Source organism: Pan troglodytes, chromosome 16 (assembly GCF_028858775.2).
Source record: "Pan troglodytes isolate AG18354 chromosome 16, NHGRI_mPanTro3-v2.0_pri, whole genome shotgun sequence".
In the NCBI taxonomy this organism is placed as follows: Eukaryota; Metazoa; Chordata; class Mammalia; order Primates; family Hominidae; genus Pan; species Pan troglodytes.
This window is the reverse complement of record NC_072414.2, coordinates 69,971,526-69,993,317: the sequence shown is the minus strand read 5'-3', so window position 1 is coordinate 69,993,317 and position 21,792 is coordinate 69,971,526. Positions and strand designations below refer to the sequence as shown.

The following is a 21,792-nucleotide window of genomic DNA, read 5'->3' as shown; positions in this document are numbered from 1 at the left end:
TGCACCTTGCTTTTCTTATATAACAGTTTATCCTGGAAATTGTTTCTTATCAGTACAGGTGATTGGACTTTGATGACGGGTTTATGGTGAGGGTTATTGGTCTGCAGTACTGGAGGAAAATTCTAGCCTTTGCTTTCTCTGGGCCAACACTGTTAATACTTGGTGGTTTGAGGCATGTCACAACCTTCCTTTGAGAAACATGGATCTGTTTAGATGAAGATGGTTTCAGAACATCAGAGTTACCCACAGATTATGTTTTTATGTAGTATACATTAAAAATATACTATTACATAGTTTAGATTTTTATATAGTATGTCAAGTCAGTGTTTTATGTGGGATGTCAAGTTTCATGTGGAAGCTTTGAGTAACTGACATTTGTTTACCTTTTTTTTCAGATTTAATTTACCCACACCCAAATGCTTCTGCAGAAAAAGCCAGAAATGTCCTAGCTGTGGAGACTGTGCCTGGAGAGCTGGTGGGAGAACAAGCTGCAAATCAGCCCGCCCCAGGGCATCCAAATTCCATTAATTTTTACTCTTTGAAACAGTGGGGCAATGAGCTCAAGTGAGTCTTTAGAAAGCAGCATATGAAATTGAAAGTGGGTTGTTTCTGATAATGTATGTTATAATTTTATAAATGAAGTTATAAAACTATCTTACACTTACAAAGGCCTTTGTTGTTTACATCATACTTTCCCATAGATCATTGTGGTTTTAGCTTGTATTACATGCTTATTCTGTGTCTGACACTGTGCCAAACAGTTTCACACTTAAACGGTTTAATTTAATTGCTCAACTCTGTGAAGTAGGTCATATGGCTGACATTTTACAGAGACTGAAACTGGCTGAAGGAGAGTATGTGTCTGAGGTCACAATTCTTCCAGGCTGCAGAGCTGGGGTTTCTTGTGCCTAGGGCCTAGTCCCCTCTCCAAGACACTAGGCTGGCCACGTCCTGTGCTCTGGATTTCCATTCTCTGTTTGTGCATGGGCTAGTGAGAGTAGAGGTGGGTTGGTTTTTGTTCGTTTGGTTGGTTTTTATGAGATGAGGTCTTGCTGTGTTGCCCAGGCTGGTCTCAAGTCCTGGGCTGAAGTGATCCTCCTGCCTCAGCCTCTTGAGTAGTTGGGACTACAGGCATGTGCCACTATGGTTGACTTGTTTTTTAAAGAAGAACTTCATTGAGATACAATTCACACACTGTACAATTCACCCATTTAAAATGTACAATTCAATGATTTTTGGTATATTCACAGAGTTGTGCTTCCATCACCACAATCAATTTTTAAATGTTTTCATCGATCCAAAAAGAAACTCATTACATTAGCAATTCCTTCTCATTTCCCCCAACCCCTTCTCCTCTGTCAACCCTCAGCCGTAGGCAACTCCTAATCAACTTTCTATCTCTATGAATTTGTTTTTTGGTGGGGGTTTTTTTTTTTTTAAGACAAGGTCTTGTTCTGTTACCCAGGCTGGCATGCAGTTGCGTGGTTCATGGCTCACTGCAGCCTTGAACGAAGCGATCCTCCTACCTCAGCTTCCAGAGTAGCTGGGACTACAGGTGTGCACCACCATGCCCGGCTAATATTTTATTTATTTATTTATTTTGTAGAGACAGGGGTCCCTCTATCTTGCACGGGCTGGTCTCAACTTCTGGGCTCAAGCAATCCTACCTTGGCCTCCCAAAGTGCTGGGATTACATGAGCCACTGCCCCTGGCTTATGAATTTGTTTATTGTGGACATTTCATATAAATGGCACCGTGCATACCTTTGTGTCTGGCTTCTTTCCGTTAGCATAATATTTTCAAGATTCATCTATGTTGTAGCAACTATCAGTGCTTCATTTCCTTTTATGGCCAAATAATATTCCCATATATGAATGTGCCATATTTTGTTTATCCATTAGCTGGGGTGGTGGTGCATGCCTGCGGTCCCAACTACTTGGAGGCTGAGGTGGGAAAATCACTTGAGGCCAAGAGGTCGAGGCTGCAGTGAGCTGAGTTCGCATCACTGCACTCCAGCCTGGGCAACGGGGTGAAACCCTGTCTCAAAAAAAAGAAAAAATGAAAAAAGAGAAAGGTTGTAGTGGCAGTGCGTTGTGGGAGACTTGGAAGTTTCTTGCTGTCCTGTAGAGTCCAAGCCAGTGGTCACTATGCAGTTGGCCAGCTGAGCTCCATAAGGGGTCCCACTGGTTTTTCAGGATGGGGCTGGGGTGTTCTTAGAAGCTACCATCCAAGGACACACTGTTTTAAAAAGTAGCCTCTTTTGCTGTAACTGCTTTCTTTTTTGTACCTTCGTGGTTGAATTCAGTATGATAAAGTTATTTTCTGTGTGTTTTTAGTTTTTAAGGCATAGGTTTATATTGAAGCTGAGTGGGATATATAGGATATATATAGGTTATATTGGAGCTGAATGTCAGGGGTACTCAGACCTCAGAAGACCAGCACTTGTGAGGGTGATCACTGTAGTGGGCCCTGCCTTCCTTCCTCATCCTGGCTTGTGGCTGCAGTCCCACCTTCTTGGTCCTGCTCTGCTCCCATTCATCGGCTTTTCGCTGTTTTCTCTCTTCAGTCAGCTCTGATCATGTCATCTCCCTACGTCAGAAGCATCGCTGATAGCCCTCAGCCTGCAAGTGCAGCTCCAAACTCTTTGGTCTGATATTTGAGGTTCTCAACGATACGACATTAGTCTCTTCCTTGGGCAGCTGCTTCCCAGTATTAGCACTTTGTGAGCCTCTGTGTTCCGGCCGTTCTGTGCCTTCCTCTTCATCCCAGAACCTCTGCTCACCATGTGCCTGTCTGCCCTGTGCCATCTGATTAAGTCCAGTCATCTCCCAGCACCCAGGGGATGGGGAGGGGTCAGCCGGGAGGCACAGTGGGGCTGCCTTCCCTAGGTACCTGCAGCTTGAGAACCACTGATTTCCTCTGTTTCAAAGTATTGGGCTTCTCAGTAAAGAAAGGGATCTGTGCTCCTAAAAGTGTCAGAAAACCACTGAGAGCCTCTCTTCATTCCACATGTTGAAAGGTTGAGGCTTAGAGAGGTAAAGTGACTTGCTCAAGATCACATAGCAAGTGTGTGGCCGAGCTGAAACACACACCCAGGTCTCCTAACTGGGGACCCAGTGCTCCTTCCCACTTTCATCATAAGAACACATTTGGGGGACTATTGGTTTGCCAGATTTTCATACCTAAGCTGTGTCATCTGCCCTCAAAGTGAGATAATGGAATGAGGTGGAAATAGACCTGTAATGCTGGGTGTTTTCCATGTCCTTGAGCATAGGAACATGGATGATGATTGAGTGCCTCCTGCCTAGGAAAGTGAACGCCTGTCACTTCTGCCTGTCACAGCTGACAGATCACATTCAGGGTGAAAAATCTAGTGTAGGAGTTATCTTCTATCAGCTGTGCCTTTGCCGTGTAACACAGTGATTAAGAACCAGGCTGCCTGAGTTCAACTCCCAGCTATGCCACTTAGTAGCTGGATAACTTGGGCAAGTTACTTAATATTCTGTGCCTCTGTTTCTCATTTGTAATATGAAGATAATAATCATACATCATGAGATTGATAGCATGATGATGAATTCATATGTGTAAACTGCTTAGAACAGTCCCTGGCACTTAGGAAGTACTAGGTGAGTGTTAGTTGTTGCTGTTGCTGGTGGAGGCACAGCTCATGACAAAGCCATTCTTCACAGAGGTTTTTGGGACCACTTTCTGTAGACACTAATGCTTATTGACTGGCATATGAATCTTAAGTGTTTATGGTTTTTTGTTTTTCTTTTGTTTGTTTTTACTTATGGCATGCTTTATGAAGTTTTAAATAAAATGCCTTAGGTGCACAGACAGACTTTAATGACCCTAAAATAGATTACTGTATTATAAATGAATGGCTCAAAAATTGTATTTTTTAATGCGCTCAAAATGCTATCAACATTATGGTCAAGGCTTAAAAGATAAATGAAGGTTTGTTTATTCTTTTATTCTATTTATCAGTATAGTTAAAACTCTCTTAACTAGCTCCCCTGATGAACTGACATTTTAAGGTTCCTCAGTAGAGCCATGGTCCTCACTGACTGACTGCATGAGACCAAATGGGCCACTTCAGGGCACCTGTGTCCCTGCTGCCCCCACCAGCTGAGCTACAGACCTACCAAGAATCAGCTGGGTTTGTTCCTCGCTGGTTAATGCCCGTTGTACTTATTATTGTAATTATGTAATTCAATGAGATATTTACTAAACCCATGAAATATAAAAAGGAATTGTTGTTTCTAGGAAAAATAAGTTGAATGCTTAGGGAAAATTTGATAAAGGTGAGTTACTAAAAAAATTGCCATGAGGATGTGGGTGACATGATCGTGAAAAATCAAAGAAAAAAAAACTTAAAAGCCTGTAAGATTTTATGCTTAGATTGTTTCACAACTGTTAGGCCTTGTTCCACTTTTTAATAAGAAACAAACAAAATTGGGAAAGTTAGCTGATGTCTTAATGGATGTGATTTGCCCGAGAAAGATAACAGAGAACTGCAGTTAGTATCCCCAGATTGATTTCTTCCTTCCTCCCTCCCTGCCTCCCTTTTCTTTCTTTCTTTCTTTCTTTCTTTCTTTCTTTCTTTCTTTCTTTCTTTCTTTCTTTCTTTCTTTCCTTCCTTCTTTCTTTCTTTCTCTCTTCCTCTCTCCCTCCCTCCGTTCTTTCCTTCCTTCCTTCCTTTTCTCTCTCCTTCCTTCCTCCCTCCCTCCCCCCCTTTCTTTCTTTCTTTCTTTTCTTTTTCTTTCTCTTTCTTTCTTTCTCTTCCTTTCTTTCTTTTTCTTTCTCTCTCTCTCTCTTTCTTTCTCTCTTTCTCACTTTCTCTCTTTCTTTCTCCCCTTTCCTTTCTTTTCTTTTTTCATTTTTTGAGACAGGGTCTCTACTTTGTCACCCAGGCTGGAGTGTAGTGGCACGATCTTGGCTTACTGAACCCTTGAACTTCTGGGCTCAAGTGATCCTCACACCTCAGCCCCCCGAGTAGCTGGAAATTTAGGCACGTGTCACCACGCCCAGTATCCCCAGATTCCAAGAAGAGGCTTTGGCTGGTGTGTATCAGTAGACTGGCAGATGAGTGCACATTTACATACACCTTTACAGGTGCATGTGTTTGTTTTAAGTTCCTTTTATATGGATTCCTGCTTTAACCACATTTTTCATTTAACTTATCAACAGTCCAAATCACACCAGGTGAAGGAACTAGGTCTCTGCTGAAATTCTGGCCAGTCCATGTGTGTATGTGCATACTCAGGGGTGGGAGTGCGCAAGCACGAGTGAGAAAGCGCATGCCTGAGCACACGTGTGAGTGTGCATCGGAAGCCTGTGTGGCGGTTGAGCGTGTTTTCAGTGTATGTAGGAGGTGTGCTTAGGCTGCAGCAGCGCTGACAGCAGTCAGCAAAGTTCTGTGGCTTTGTGGCCTGGACTGTGCGCCCATCTCTGGGTGCTAGGCTGGGCCTGATGTGGACCTCTGGCTCCTGGGGTCCAGCTCTAGTTCTGTTCAAGAGTGGGGTCACATTGTGGATATTACAGTCAGCCCAGGTTTTGGAATCCCAGTCCTGCTACTTATTGGGTGTGTGATGTTGAGCTAGTGACTTAACTTCTCTGAGCTTTATTTTCTCCATCAGTAAATTGCGTGTGTGTGTCTGTGTGTGTGTGTGTGTGTGTGTGTAGTAAGCCTCTCCTCTACTGGATGGGTGGGAGTGAGTGTTAAGGTTATAAATAAGAACTGCCTAGCACAGTGTCATTGTAAGTGCTCAGTAAATGGTGGCTACACAACCCAGGCCTGCTGGTATTGCTGCCACTGTTATTACCCTGTCTCCTTTGAGCCAGTAGGTGAAGTGAGTCTCCACTTCCTTGAGTCAGGTGGATGGGGTGCCTTTCTCAATGCAGGTGTAAGGGCTGAGCTAGCCGGGAAGGTGTGCTCATCCTTCCAGGCCTGCCTCCCATAGGTCTTCTGCAGGCCCTGCAGTTGGCCCCGCTCTGATCCTTTGTTTTTGCTTCTCTCTTGACTCCCTCAGGCCTGGTAGAAAGAGTTATTTGTGAGCATGGCGGGGGTTCGCAAGAATCTATTATGGTTTTAGTGTCTAGGACCGTAAAGTCATGACAGTGACTCCTCTCTTCAGCCCCAGTTCGTAGCAGAGGGCCCGGCGCAGCCCAAAGCAAGCACCCGGATGTTTGGTGAATTAGGGGAAGTTGTTCCTGTCCCGGAGCCGTAATGTGGTACTTGTGATTTTCCTTGTTGGAAGGCACAGCTATGTCTGCCAAGAAAGACAAGGCATGTAGTCACCATGCTGCTGCCTCACACAGACATTTTTTAAGCCAGGCCTTCTGGAGAAGGAAGCAGGAAGGAAGGCAACTTGCTCTTTGGCCCATGGAGTTTCAGCAGTTGCGGGAAGCTGGCTGGGGTGTATGTGTGTTTCTGCAGTGGTGCAATGACACCTGGTCTTTTCTGATAGCCCCCAGGAGCATGAAGTCGTGCTTAGCAATTATGTCCCAGTAGTCCTCTTGGTCTTGATCCATTCACATGCTCCCAGGGGCCCACATATCAGAAGGGCCGTCGGTGTATGACACTGTTCCATGGAAATCACTGCGGTCATGAGAGGACCAGTGGCTTTGGCCCGTAGACTCGGAGACCTTTCACCATGACTCAGCATGGCAAGCCGAGGCTCAGAGAACTTTAATGTCTTGTCCAGGGCCAGCAAGGGAGCAATTGGGCCATGTCTCCGGTTGTATTTAGAGTTGGGGGCTGAGGAAGGGCACCTGTCTGCATCCTGTGCCTGTGCTGGGTCCACCTGTTGCAGGGACCCAATTCTAAGGGACCTGAATCAATTCAATCGACTGCCTCAGCCTTTCAGAGGCTTCTCATTGCCTTAGCCTGAAGGCTGTGCTGCTGAACATGGCCTTCAGGGTCCCGTGGGGTCTGACCCCTGTCATTTCCTCTGTTGCAGGCCCACTTGACTTCTTTCAGTTCTTCAGGTGTGTGTCTTCCCAACAGGCCCTGCCTCAGGCTGTCCCATTGCAGGGAGGGCTCTGTCTTCTCTGGTTACTTCTGCTCATTCTTCAGAGAAGCCTTCTCTGTTCCTCCCACTCCTCACTGCCGTGCTTCTCCTTCATAGCCCTGTAGTTTCTGTATTTCTTTGTGTACTTGTCTGTGGTCCAGCTCTCTTGCAAGGCTGGGAGCTCCATGGGGCACGGACCCTATCTGTCTTGTCTCTGGTTTACCCCAGCACCTCACACTGCCTGGCTCATGGTGGGTGTCCAGCACCGACTTGAGGAAGAGTGATGAGGGAAGGCTCCAGACCCTTCCAGGGGCAGAGGTGCTCTGCTGCTCCTGCTCCCGCTGCTTGGGGGCTTCTCATCCTCTGCCCTTTATACTCATGGGGGGTCTGCCCACACCCACCTGCCCTTGTGCCACACTCCCTTCCCTAGCAGGACGACAGTTCCTCTCAGCACTTTTCTTTCTGTTTGGCTTCCTGGGCAGGATGTTACCTTCTGACACAGCATTGTTCACTTTTTTGACTGGGAACTGACAGCAGAAAATACACATCTTTGTATGTAAATGTATACTGTTGTTATGTAAATAAAACTGAAAGAAAAATTCCACTGCTACATGTAGTAAAGCTAAATAGTATTTTCTCTTCTAATACTAAAAAAATGCTTATCATGACCCTCAAAATTGATTTCCTCACTCCTTAATTGATGTCCTGGCCCCCAGTGGGTCATCACCTGCATTTGAGAAGCCCGTTCTGCAGGACTGCCTGGCTGGGCAGCTGGCCCTCCCTCCCTCCCTGCTGCATCTTCCTCTCCCCTCCACTATGGGATGGGGCTGAGGATGTTCCCTTGTGTAAGAGGCTGTCCCTCCCCACTGTCAGCTGTTTAAGGGTCTTCAGGAAGACAGGCAGGCAAGCCCGTGAGTCCTGCCACAGGGGCTGTAGGGTGCGGTTCAAGGCTGAACCCTGTATGTCACGGCCTACCTGGGCACACCAGGAAGAAGTGCTTATTCTTTGCAGTGTGGGTTGTGGGAGAGGCTGGTGATGGTTTTGCTGTGAAGATGAGTTTTGGCTTAAAGGGCTTGAGAGATGGAGAGGGACTGTCCAAAGGGGAATGCAAGTGCAAGGACACCCATGCAGAGGCAAGGAAGTCAGAACAGGGTGTGTCTCAAGAGTGGCATGGGTTCTGGTGCCAGGTGCGTAGGGTGCTAAGGGGGTGAGGATAGAAGAGGAGCTGAGGAGGCCAGGGACTCCCAGGGTGAAGGGGTAGGGGTGTCTGCCCTTTGGACAGTAGGGAACCTGTGGAGCTGTACCTGTCTGAAAGTTCTACAGTAAGAATATTGTTTCTTAGATGTTTGGTTTCTTTGAGGCTGTGCATGTTTATTAGGTGTTTGCTCTGATGTCTTAGAATTGGAAGGGTGATGTACTCATCTGTCCAGGTAAATGTCTAGAGTATTTTGGAAACGGTCTTTCTGATGACACCTTTCCAGGTCCTCAGGACCAAAAGACATCATATCAGAAGTAAATATATTCTGACTTTGGACGTTAATGCTCCAAACTTGAATGCCAGCTGAAGCCTGGACCACAACAGAAAGCAGCCTCTCGAAGTCCTTGGTTTGAAGGACGATAGCTTACTAGAGAGTAATTGTGTTAATTTGCTCTGGCTGCTATAACAAGTGACCATAACACTGGTGGCTTAAAACAGCACCTATTTATTGTTTGATAGTTTGGGAGGCCAGAAATTCAAACTCAGCTTCACTAGGCCTAAGTTAAGGTGTTGGCAGGACTGCTTTCTTCAGAGGCTCCAGGGCAGAGTTAGTTCCTGGCCTCCTTCAGCTTCTGGTGGCTGCTGGTATTCCTTGGCCTGTGGCTGCCTTGCTGTAAATCACTGCTTCCTTGGCCACATTGCTGTCTCCTCTTCTGTAGTTGAATCTAGGCCCACTCCCCAGATAACAGTGTTAATCCATTCGTGAAGACTGAGCCTTCATGGCCTAATCACCTCTTAATGGTCCCACCTCTTAATACCGTCACAATGATAATTACATTTCAACATGAGTTTTGGAGGAGATATTCAAACCATAGCAAGTGACCTGGCTTGCAGGCCTGCCACCTGACAGCTTCCCCATTTGGCCTGCCTTCTTAGTTGTGTGTTTGTACTTCATTGCAATAAGCGTGCATGCGTATAAAAAGAAAAATCAATCATTGCTGAGGGGTACACAGTTAAAAATGAAAGTCCTTTTAAGTCCACTTCCCAGAAGTCACCACTAGAACTGAAGTTACTTATGTCTGCACCCTGAACTTCGCTCTGTGTGTATGTGACTTAGAGGGATCGTACAGTATCCACTATGTCAGTGCATAGCTACTTCAGGGACTTAGAATGCTCACTCTTCACTCAGACATGGCTTCTCTGTATTTACCATGTCATGAGGCCCACTTGCACCAAAGCTGTGCTCTCACCAGCAGATGGGTCAGGAGGGGTCAGCAGTGGTGGAGAGTGTAGGGCCACCTGCCATGCCCCTTTGAGCTGACACATTATATAGGCACTTATCTGGAATGTCCAAACTTGTTAGCCCTTACTAGAGCTTTTGTTCTAACAGAATTCAGTTATAGGAATGTGCCCTAAGTTATTTAAGCAGTTTCCTAGCCATGGACATCTGCTTGTTTCTACTTTTCTGTCATTTCAAATAGCATTGTTCTGATATTCTTGTACATACGTCTCTGTGCCCTTGTGAGAATATATTTGAGGAATTAATTTGTAGAGGAGGAAATACTGAGTCAGCTTTATTGAGAAGGCTGTTGCCAGTCAGAGGAAACCCCCCCACACAACCTCCTCCCTGCCCCGCCACCTTTGTTTCCCTTAACAGGGCCTGTAGTCTGGAGGGAGGGAAGGAGCTGGAAGCAGTGGTAGCCTGCCTCCCTCCTGTGCACAAAGTCCTGGCAAGTGCAAACCTCTGCCTTGGCAGTGTCGTCCACCTGCTGAAGAGGTTGTGGTTTTGCCTGAAACCTGGCTGTGCAGGCGGTTTGTGGAGGGGTTAACTTGGAAGAAATTTGATGGAACATTTCCCAACAATTCTGTCAACTTGTAAATTCTAGCTGGTTATCAGAATCCAAATGAATGTCGAACAAGTTATTACTGTTTTAGTTAGACATTTTAAACTGTGCAGACCTCCACCGGAAAGAGGTTTTCTTAACGATGATACAGATTGCTGGTGTTTGTTTTAAAAAGCTCAGGCTGACCACTGCCCCTAACAAGGTGCTGTTTTGCTGCTTGGTGGTGCCTCACTTTCTATTTCAGATCAGAGCAGCTGAGTGTTTATAGGTGGGCACCTGGCACGCTGCCTGGGAGAACACAGTAGGCCTCTCAAAGATCTGTCAAATGAGACTGGGGTATTTAAACAGCAAATACTGTCATAGAACAGCCTCTAACACCAGCTAAAAAAACGCCTCCATTTAAACCAGCTGTGAACTCCTCATGGAGTACACAGGCAGGACACGTAGTTGCCACCGAGGCCTCTGTGGGCCAGAGCAGACAGGGTGAGTGTGTCTGAGAAGTCTGCACTGTAATGACCCCCTTGTTGCACAGTCCTAGAATTGGGTTTTGCCACATAAGAGCAAAAACAGGAATTGGCTATGTACTGTTTCAGCTTCAAGAGGCTTTCACTTTGAGCCTGATTCCATTTCTCTCTTATCCAGGACTTGACAAGTAGCACCGCACCTCCAGCAAGGCTGTCCCTCAGCTGCAGGTGAGAGCACGGCAGTGTATGACTCAGGCTTGCAACAGGCTGGAAACCCAAAACCGCGGTGGGAGGAAGGAGGGTGTGTGGCAGTTCTAAGTCACTGAAATTACTGTTCTCTCTCCCCAGGCCGTGTGGGGGTGTCCCTGCTCTTATTTCTCTTTCCTGCATTCACCCTTTAGGAACCAGAGCTGAGGAGCACAGTTTGACAGCTAGGGCAAATGGTAAGGAGAATTTAGCTCCTAAAATTGACGGTGGTGGTAGTCACATGCCACCTGAGGGAAGGCTCCTGTGAGATCCTTGCTGTAGGCAGGGCCACTGAAAAGTCATGGTGCAGTGGGTCCAGCGGTGCCCCAGTGCTCTGTGAAGTGATGAACCAGTCATTTCAAAAAAATGAACAGAAGTATAGCCAGCATTTATGAGAGTTTTCTTTTTGAGCAGCTATTTTGAAATAGTTTTCTCTGCAATTTTATAATTTTTATAAAATCAGACTTTATACAGTATCTTGCTCATTGGGTTACCATGGGGAATTGACTAGAATCCTTCTATGCAGTTGTCTGTGAAGATGTGTGGCACAGTGCCAGGCTCTAGAAGAGACAGGAAATAAATAGCATGTGCAAGATGCTATACGTCGTTTACCAGCTCCGTGTTGGTCCTAAGTAAATAAACTATGAGAAAGTGAGTGTCAGTTCTAAACAGGCATAATTGCTGGTTTCTGGTGACTCTTTGTTAAAGCAGTTAGCCAAAGGCCATACATCCATATACTGTGATAGCGTGATGAGAACATAAGCGTGTTATATAATTTCTCTGTATTCTTCTGAATGTTTAAAGTACAAGTAAAAAGGAAAAACAATATGCTTTAAAAAACACATTGAGAAATGACTGTTTTACATGAGAATATCATCTGTCTGATTCAAACTAGAGGTAAAGCCACCTTTTCCCCCCTTTCCTTTAATCCACCTCAGAAAACACCAAATGATACATTTCTTCCTCTTCCTTATTTATTTGCATGTTTATTTTAATAACTTCATTGAGTTATAATTTATCTCCAATAAGTTCACCTATTTTAGGTGAATAGGCTGATGAATTTAAGAAATTATACACAGCGATGTAAACACCTCCATAATAGAGAAAAATAGAACATTTCTACACCTTTAAAAATTCCTTCACGTTCCTTTGCGGTTGATCCCTTCCCTTAATACCCGGCCCTGGGCAACCTCTGATCCGCTTTCTGTCACTATAGCTTTGAGTTTTAAAAATTTTTATATAAATGGAATCATACTCCTTATAGTCTCCTGTGTGTCTTCTTTCACTTAACATAACGTTTTGGAGACTTACCTATATTGTTTGGTGTTTTCGTATTTCATTCCTTTTATTGCTTTAGGGATAAGGATGGATCTATTAAGTAAGAGAATATAAGTATGTATGTGTGTGTGCCTATAAGTAAGGTGGTTCATGTGAGCATGTCCTCTCCTCACCACTCCACTTACCGACTGCTCAAATGAATTAAGTTAAGATGTCTCTTCATAATGAACACATGCCTCTTACCTTTTGACAGTTTAACTATAAAAATTTGACTTCCTTTATTTCTTTTGCAAATTAGGGTTATACTTAAAACTTTAAATATTATTTGTATTAGGCAATTTGATTATGATATGCCTTGATACAGTTTTCTTCATGATTTTTGTGCTTGAAGTTTGTTGAGCTTCTTTTGTCTGTGGATTGATGGTTTACATCAGATTTAGAAAAATTTTTGGTCATTATTTCTTCACATACTTTTATTCCATCTCTTCCCCTTCTCGTCTCCTTCAGTGACCGACTCATTGGTCCATCCATCCTTCCTTTTTTTCATTTGTTGTTTTTCTGTTTCATTTTAGGTCATATTTCTGTTTTGTTTTAGGTTGTTTCTATTGCAGGGTCATCCAATTTTCTAGTCTTTCCTTCCACAATACCTACTCTGCTCTTGTTCCCATTTAGCATGTTTTTCATCGTAGGCATTGTAGTTTTATCTTTGGAAATTTTATTTAAATCTTTTTTTTTTTAATTTTCTATGTCTCTAAGATGTTTATTCTTTTTTTTCTAGCTTTTAGAGCATAAAGAATACAGTTATAACTTTTAGAGTCCCTGTCTGCTAATTTTATCTTTTGTTGTTTCTGGTCTGTTTCTGTTGATTGATTTTTTTTCCTCATTGTGACTTGTACTTCCCACTTCGTGCATGCCTGGTCATTTTTAAAATTGAATACCAGATGTTGTGAATTTTACCTTTTTGTGTGCTGGATATATATATATATTTTTTTTGTATTGCTATAAATATTATTGGGCTTTGTTCTCGGATGTATTAAATGACTCTGGAACAGTTTGATCCTTTTGAAGTTTGCTTTTAAGCTTTGCTTGGTAGGATGAGCACAGGCTTTAGGGATACCATCAGTAGCCTTTCTCAGTAATCTTTCTGATGCCCTGTGAATTATGAGGTTTTCCACTCTGACTGGTGAGACTAGGCACTATTCCCGGTCCTGTGTGAGGCTCAGGGATGGTTTCCTTTGCTTCTCTCAGTTGGTTCTCTCCCTGTCCTCGGATAGCTTTCTTACATCGAAGCCACAATCAGTACTCAGTTGAAGACTTGGGGATACCATCTAAGATCTCCGTGACACTCCCTCTGTGCAGCTCTCTTCTCTCTAGTACTCTGCTCTATGAGCTGCAACTGCCTTGAGAGTCTCCACTCTATCTTCTCATCTCAGAGAGATGCTGGGCTCCTCCTGGGTTTTCCCTGCCTGCAGCCTGGCCTGGAAACTGTCTCCAGGCAGTAAGGTGGGCTTACCTCATTGGCTTTCCCTCTCTCAGGATCACTGTCCTGTGCTGCCTGATGGCCAATGTCTGAAAACCATGGTTTCCTGTATTTTTAAGTTTTTTTTCAGTTCTTTAGTTTTCACCGGGGAGGGTAAATCTAGTCCTTGTTATTCCATCTTCACTGGAAGCAGAAATCTTAACCTACTTTTTAAAACTTTTAATGAAATATTTTTAGCACACAGACAAGTATATTGATTACTCAGATAGCCATGACTCATTTTTATAGTTTTGTCATATTTCTACTGCATTTTTAAAAACAGAACATTACTAAAATCCTCTCTCTCTCTTTTTTTTTTTTTTTTGGAGACAGAGTCTTGCTCTGTTATCCAGGCTGGAGTACAGTGGTGCAATCTTGGCTCACTGCAACCTCTGCCTCCCAGGTTCAAGCAATTCTCCTGCCTCAGCCTCCTGAGTGGCTGGGACTACAGCTGCGTGCCACCATGCCCAGCTTTTATACTTTTAGTAGAGATGGGGTTTCACCATGTTGGCCAGGCTGGTCTTAAACTCCTGACCTCAGGTGATATGCCCACCTCAGTCTCCCAAAGTACTGGGATTACAGGCATTAGCCATGGCACCTGGCTAAATCCTCTCTTCTTGATCCTATTCTTCTTTACCTTTACAGAGGTGGCCAATATTCTGTATTTGATAATTGTAATTTATGTGTGGACTTAAAAAAATAGTTTTGCTACATATATATGTATCCATAAGTAGTCTCTGTTAATAGTATAATCTGAAGGTATAAAACAGTATCATGCTGTACCTATAATTCTTCCATTTTCTTTTTCTTTCAGTGTTTAAAAAATGTTTATCCCTATGATACGTATAGCTTTGGCTGAAATGTACATTCCACAAGAATAATAATCTTGCTGTGTTTTGTTCACTGGAATATTCCAAGCATCTAGAATATTGCCTGGCATGTTGTAGGCTCAATCAATAATTGGTGGATGAATGAGTTAGTTTTAAGTGCTGTATAGTACTTGACTATATGAATATGCCACAGTTTATTCTCCTGTTCATGAATGTTTAGGTTGTTGTACCTTTTTATTTTTTTCTAATATGAACAATGCTGCAGTGAATGTTTTTGCTTGTGTCTCCTTGTGCACATATGTAAGAATTTCTTTTAGCAAATACTGGGTGTTAGGGGTAGGCACCTCTTCAACTTAACAGTACCTTGCTGAGTTCCTCTGCATGGTAATAATATCAATTTATAATCCCACCAGCAGTGTATAAGAATCCCCATTTCGATTGGGTGAGGTGGCTCACGCCTGTAATCCCAGCACTTTGGGAGGCCGAGGTGGGCAGATCACCTTGAGGTCAAGAGTTCGAGCCCAGCCTGGCCAACATGGTGAAACCCCATCTCTACTAAAAATAATTTTTAAAAAAATTAGCTGGGCATGGTGGTGCAGCCTGTAATCCCAGCTACTCAGGGAGGCTGAGGCAGGAGAATTGCTTGAACCTAGGAGGCAGAGGTTGCAGTGAGCCAAGATTGCACCACTGTACTCCAGCCTGGGTGACAGAGGGGGACTCCATTTCAAAAAAAAAAAAAGGGAATCCCCATTTCTCCATATCCTCACCAACATTTGGTATCATTAGATATTTAAATTTTTGCCAATCCTATATACATGAGATTACGTTTTGTTTTACTTTTGTTTTTGTTAATAACACATATTGTTTTTCCCAATAGGAATTCGATGTCTTCTTTCCGTCCTGGGAGAGGACATAATGATAGTCGGAGGACTGTGTTTTATACCAATGAAGAGTGGGAACTTTTAGACCCAACCCCTAAGGACCTAGAGGAGTCCATAGTACAGGAAGAAAAGAAGAAGCTGACCCCTGAAGGAAACAAAGGTATCAATGTACTTCCTGTTGTCTGTCATTCTCTGTACTGCCATCTGTTAACCACCAGTGATGTGGAGACACATTATTAGCAGGTATTTCGAGAAGCATAAGGACCAATGGGGGCTTGCATTCTCTTTGTCGGACTTAAAACATAAAAGCTTAAAAAATTATTTCATAAACGTTATAAGAAATAAATGACTGTCTAGTCCAATGGCTCAGTTTTTTGAGGGAGATAGCAGACTTGGAAGTCATGATCCTCTTTATGGAAATACTGATTTTAAAAAACTTTATAGAAATTTGAAATGTACACAAAAGAAGAGAATATAGTCTCATGAATTCTGGTGTACACATCATCCAGCTTCTACAATGTGAACTATGGTCTCTCTTCTTCCTTCTCCGTCTCTAAGCTCCTGCACCTCCCTGCACCCACTGTCAGCTGGATTATTATTGTAGGCATTAATCCATTGCATCTGCAAATACTTCAGTATGTATCTCTAAGAGATAATGACTCTTTAAAAAAAATTATAACTATAACTTCTTTATTATATTTATAGTTACAGTAAATCCTTAATATTATTTAATTGCAATCTGCAACTGCATCTGCAAATGCTATAGTATGTACCTCTAAGAGATAATGAATCTTTTAGAAAAATTATAACTGGCCGGGCGTGGTGGCTTACGCCTGTAATCCCAGCACTTTGGGAGGCTGAGGGTGGGCAGATCACGAGGTCAGGAGATCGAGACCATCCTGGCTAACATGGTGAAACTCCATCTCTACTAAAAATACAAAAAAATTAGCTGGGTGTGGTGGGGGGCGCCTGTAGTCCCAGCTACTTGGGAGGCTGAGGCAGGAGAATGGCGTGAACCTGGGAGACAGAGCTTGCAGTGAGTGGAGATCGCGCCACTGCACTCTAGCCTGGGTGACAGACCGAGACTCTGTCTCAAAAAAAAAAAAAAAATTATAACCACAACTTCTTTATTATATTTACAGTTACAATAAATCCTTAGTATTATTTAATTCCTTAATTGTTCCCTAAGTGTCTGTTTACAGCCAGTTTGTTCAAATGAGGATTCAAACAAGACCCACACATTGTATTTAATTGATGTCTTCTTAGGTCTCTTTTAATCTAAACAGCTCCCTGGCTTTTTTTCCCTTCCCCCTCCTTTGCCACATTTGTTGAAGAAACCAGGTCTTCGTGCTGAGGAGTCTCCCACATCTGGGTTTGCTGATTGTATTTCTGTGGGGTCATTTAACATGCTTCTCTGTCCCATGTAATTCCTGTATACTGGCAGTTAGAGCCGGAGGGCTGCCCAGATTCAGGGTTGACTTCTGATTCGACAGGAATGCTGTTTTGGTGGAGAGATGCTGCGTGCTTCCTATCGTATCGCATCTGAAGCCACATCATGTCTGGTTTCTCTCTTTTGATATTAAGATTGGTCAGGATTTAGGGTTGTCATCTTGATTCATTCATAAAATTCTCCATCAGCCTTTTGCCTGATGCTTTTAACATTCATTTACAATCCTAGATTTATTTATTTTATTTATTGAGATGGAGTCTCGCTCTGTCACCCAGGGTGGAGTGCAGTGGCATGATCTCGGCTCATTGCAACCTCCGCCTTCCGGGTTAAGCGATTCTGCCTCAGCCTCCTGAGTAACTGGTATTACAGGTGCCCACCACAATGCCTGGCTAATTTTTTTATTTTAGTAGAGACAGGGTTTCATCATGTTGGCCAGGCTCGTCTTGAACTCTTGACCTCAGGTGATTTGTCCACTTCGGTCTCCCAAAGTACTGAGATTACAGCTGTGAGCCATCGTGCCTGGCCACAGTCCTAGATTTATTAATTCATTAGGAGAATATTGGTGTTTTAAACATAAAATAACAATAAATAATTTTGAAATTCCACCTTATGCCTGATTCTAGCATGGGCCAGCAGGAATAGGGTGCAGGATTTGAGGAAACCTTTATTGTGAGAGTAAGCACTTAGGAAAGGAAATATTTTTTCTGTCTCCTGGAAAAGGACTGTCATGATTTGCTGTGAGAGGGAGCTTACCTGTGCTCCATAGGATCCTGGTGTAGAACCCACTGGCCCAGTGTGACATGGTGTAGAATGTGGCCACGCTGAATGTGCTGAATTACCTAATGCATGGCAAGGCCAGTGGGAGTGCCCAGAAGAGGGGCTCAGTATGAGCTGATAATGCTACCTGGAAAAAAAGAGATTAAAACTGGGGATTTGGGTTATTGAAAATAAGTACTGTTGGCTGTGACTTCCAGTAGAGACTGAGGGTGAAATAGAAGGATGAATGTGAGCAGGACTGGGGAGGAAGAATCGGGAGTGCTTAGTGAGTTGGGACGGGAGGAGAAACTCCCTGCACCTTGGAGACTGTTTTCTTGACGGATGACAGCCTTCTTAGCCCTGTGCCTAGCCCTTCATCCCCTTTGAGGGGAGTTTATGTGATAGAGAGGGAGAGACAAAGATGTCACTAGACTTTGATCTTACTCTCTTCATGGGTATTTCCTGAAATGGCTCCAATAATCAGCCCTCCAACTTGTCCATGTTATTCACAGAAAGTGAACTACCCTTCCTTGTATTTTCCCCTATCTTTAAGTAAACTTTTTATTGATGTATAACATACAGAAAAGTCCCCAAATCAGAAATGTATAGCTCAGTGAATTGTCACAAATTGAATACACCCATGAAACCACTCACTTCAAGAAAGAGGACGATGCCAGCACCCTAGGAACCAGCTGCCATCCCCGTGCCCTTTCCAGTCACTACCCTGCCCCAGGGAACCACTGTACTGATTCCTAACAGTGCAGGTTGGTTCTGCCTGTTTCCTAACTATATAAATCACACTTATATGCTCCCTTGTGTCTCCTCTTTATAATGTGAGTATATATATTTCAATCTATCTACACTAAAATTTATTTAGATCCCATAGTATTTTTTTTTCTTTTTTAGTGATGGAGTATCTGTGTTGCCTAGTCTGGCCTTGAACTCCTGGGCCTAAGCTATCCTCCTGCCTTAGCCTCCAATAGCTGGGACCACAGGTACATACCACTGTGCCTGGCCTGACAGTATTCCCGAATACTCTTTTTTTTTTTGAGATGGAGATTCGCTCTTGTTGCCTAGGCTGGAGTGCAATGACGTGATCTTGGCTCACTGCAAACTTTGCCTCCCGGGTTCAAGTGATTCTCCTGCCTCAGCCTCCTGAGTAGCTGGGATTACAGGCATGCACCACCACGCATATTTAGTAGAGACAGGGTTTCTCCATGTTGGTCAGGCTGGTCTCGAACTCCCGACCTCAGGTGATCCACCTGCCTCGGCCTCGCAAAGTGCTGGGATTACAGGCGTGAGCCACCATGCCTATCCCCAAATACCCATTTTTTAAGAAGGGGAATCTAGTTATGCTTTAAAACATGCATGTCTTAGTTTGTTTTATACTGTTAAAACAGAATACCATAGGCTGAGTAATTTATAATGAACAGAAATTTATTTGGCTCATGGTTCTGGGGCTAGAAGTCCAAAAGCATGGCACTGGCATCTGGGGAGAGCTTTTGTTTTGTATAGTCCCTTGGTGGAAGGCAAGAGAGAAAGAGAGCAAGAGAGGGCAAGAGTGAGGGAGAGCCAGGGGACCAAACTTGTTTTTATTGCAAACCTGCTCTGGTGATAACTAACCCACCCTGGTGATAACAACATTAATCCATTCACAGGGGCAGAGTCCTCATGACCTAATCACCTGTTATTAGGCCTCACTTGCCAATACTGTTACATTGAGGATTAAATTTCTAACACATAAACTTTGGGGGACACATTCAAAGTATAGCAATGTTTGTATGTTAAAAAAAAACAACAACAACAAAAACCAACATACATTTGAGTGTTTTTGCTTTTTTGCTAAGGACAAATTAGCAAAAATAGGATGCTTAGTATGTCTTAGTTTTCCATGAAAAATGATCCTGTGATACAGTCTTCCAAGGAAGGATCCAGTGGGGGCAATCAATCATCTCTGGCTGAAGCATGTTGGTTACTATCTAGAATGCGGTGGGGGCAGAGTCATCAATCTCCTGTAGTTCTCAAGGTGGTGAATGCCAAACTCCCTGGAGGATGATTTGTGGGGATGCTTTATTTTGTTATAGTTTCCAAAAGGAAGATGTGGTTTTTGTTTAAAATACAAGTTTTGGCCGGGCACGGTGGCTCACGCCTGTAATCCCAACACTTTGGGAGGCTGAGGAGGAAGGATCACAACGTCAGGAGACCAAGACCATCCTGGCTAACACAGTGAAACCTCATCTCTACTGAAAATACAAAAAATTAGCCAGGCATGGTGGCGGGTGCTTGTAGTCCCAGCTACTCGGGAGGCTGAGGCAGGAGAATGGCATGAACCTGGGAGGCGAAGCTTACAGTGAGCCGACTTTGCGCCACTGCACTCCAGCCTGGGCAACAGACCGACACTCTGTCTCAAAAAAAATAATAATAATAATAAAATACAAGTTTTATTTTTATGTAGGAGTAACTGGCTCAGGATTCCCCTTTGATTTTGGACGTAACCCCTACAAAGGAAAGCGCCCTTTGAAAGACATAATTGGATCGTACAAAAATCGTCACAGCAGTGGTGACCCTTCAAGTGAAGGCACATCAGGCAGTGGCAGCGTCAGCATCAGGAAGCCAGCCTCCGAAATGCAACTGCAGGTCCAGAGCCAGCAGGAAGAGCTGGAACAGTTAAAGAAAGACCTGTCCAGTCAGAAGGTAACTTCTTCTTCTGGCTTCTGTCTTACCCCACCTCAGCAGGCCAAGGACGGGAGGAGTAAAGCCCAATTTATGTTTCCCTGAGTCTTTCTGGGGACAGCTTTGTTTCCCAGGAGTTGCTTTTCCCCTGGAGGTTTCATATTGCCATGGCGGTCATCTAGGCACAGCTGCTGTGCTTGATCATTGGTTCAGAGGTGTTTGCATTTGCAAGGAGAGTGAAGATCTCTCAAAGGAGGACAGAGGAGGTTGCTGTCTGCACCCACAGCCCAGTCCTGCCCCTGAGGTTGAATCTCCCTAAACACAGTTTCAGCCCAGAGTTCTTTAACAGTCATTAAAAAGAGTTTCTGCATCCTATTCAACAACGGTTTCTTGAACTAATCAGATCTAATTACATTTAATTGTTCAGCAGTTCAGTGACTCTTAGAGCACAGGTTTTTTAATACCCATGACATTTACTGGATACCATTGCTAATTATAGTGGACATGTCCGTTATTTCCTGTTTCCTATTACTGTTCTCTACAGACAGTCTTTATGGAGTAAATATTTTTTTCCTCTATTTTTGAGATCCTTCAAGAGGAAGTTCAGTATTAAAATGTTTCCAGTAAAGTTTCTATATTTCCTCAAACTCTGTCGATTACTCCATGTAATGTCATGATTTCTGCTTTTCCTCCTCTCCTTGCTCTCTTCATCCTTCACTCCATTCTCCTTTTGGCTCCCAGGAGCTTGTTCGACTGCTCCAGCAGACAGTCCGGTCATCCCAGTATGACAAGTATTTCACAAGCAGCCGGCTCTGTGAGGGGGTCCCAAAGGACACGCTCGAGCTTCTGCACCAAAAGGATGATCAGATTCTGGGCCTTACCAGCCAGCTGGAGAGGTTCAGCTTGGAGAAGGAGAGTCTTCAGCAGGAAGTGAGGACGCTGAAGAGCAAAGTGGGCGAGCTCAACGAGCAGCTGGGAATGCTCATGGAGACCATCCAAGCCAAGGACGAGGTCATCATCAAGCTCAGCGAGGGCGAGGGCAATGTGCCTCCTCCCACCGTGGCGCCCAGCTCCCCTTCGGTTGTGCCTGTTGCCAGGGACCAGCTGGAACTGGACAGGCTGAAAGTAAGAGTGGGGCAGGGGCTCTGGTGATTGGCATGAGAGACCACCGATGTCACCCCAGAGGCCTGGCCTCCGTGAGCTGATTTGGTGTGATGGCAGAACAGCTGCACACTTTTTTTTTTTTCCCCACAAGTGTAACAGGACTTACCATCAAATAATCATTAATCTTCTGTGGTGCTTCCTTGGAAAAGGAAACTCTTGCTGTTGCTTTGAACAGTTTCAAATCCTTCCCCTCCCTTGTTTTCAGGCAACTAAGACTTCTCTTTCTATATATACCACCCTTAGTACTTCATTATCCCTTGTATCATATGGAGGCTGTTTCTTGCCTCCTGTGTGCGTGAAATCACACACAAACTTAATTTGCACACCTTGCTGCAGGACCTAGTGGATGCCTGGTTTGGGAGCATTGCTCCTAACAGCTAGTATGGGGTTAGCTGGGGAAGCGGACTCCAGCTTCCAAGTAGGCCTGGGAAGAGGGCCTGTTCAGAGTCAGTGCCCCCAACACCCAAGATGGGAGG

General features: G+C 44.1%; 1 protein-coding gene and 1 non-coding gene across 4 annotated transcripts in view; one reads left to right on the top strand and one right to left on the bottom strand.

Annotated features, from left to right (window-relative positions):
* TBC1D2B (TBC1 domain family member 2B) overlaps nucleotides 1–21,792 on the top strand; it is an 82,771-nt gene that overhangs the window by 32,363 nt on the left and 28,616 nt on the right. For all 3 annotated transcript variants that reach the window (XM_054667067.1, XM_016927702.3, XM_016927703.4), the window contains exons 3-6: nucleotides 396–564; nucleotides 15,270–15,433; nucleotides 19,935–20,173; nucleotides 20,894–21,277. In XM_054667067.1, the coding sequence (XP_054523042.1) occupies nucleotides 396–564; nucleotides 15,270–15,433; nucleotides 19,935–20,173; nucleotides 20,894–21,277 (956 nt within the window). The remainder of the gene's footprint in view (nucleotides 1–395; nucleotides 565–15,269; nucleotides 15,434–19,934; nucleotides 20,174–20,893; nucleotides 21,278–21,792) is intronic.
* MIR1827 (microRNA mir-1827) lies at nucleotides 6,843–6,907 on the bottom strand. Its single transcript, NR_035693.1, has one exon. It is a non-coding gene; the product is annotated as a microRNA mir-1827 (primary transcript).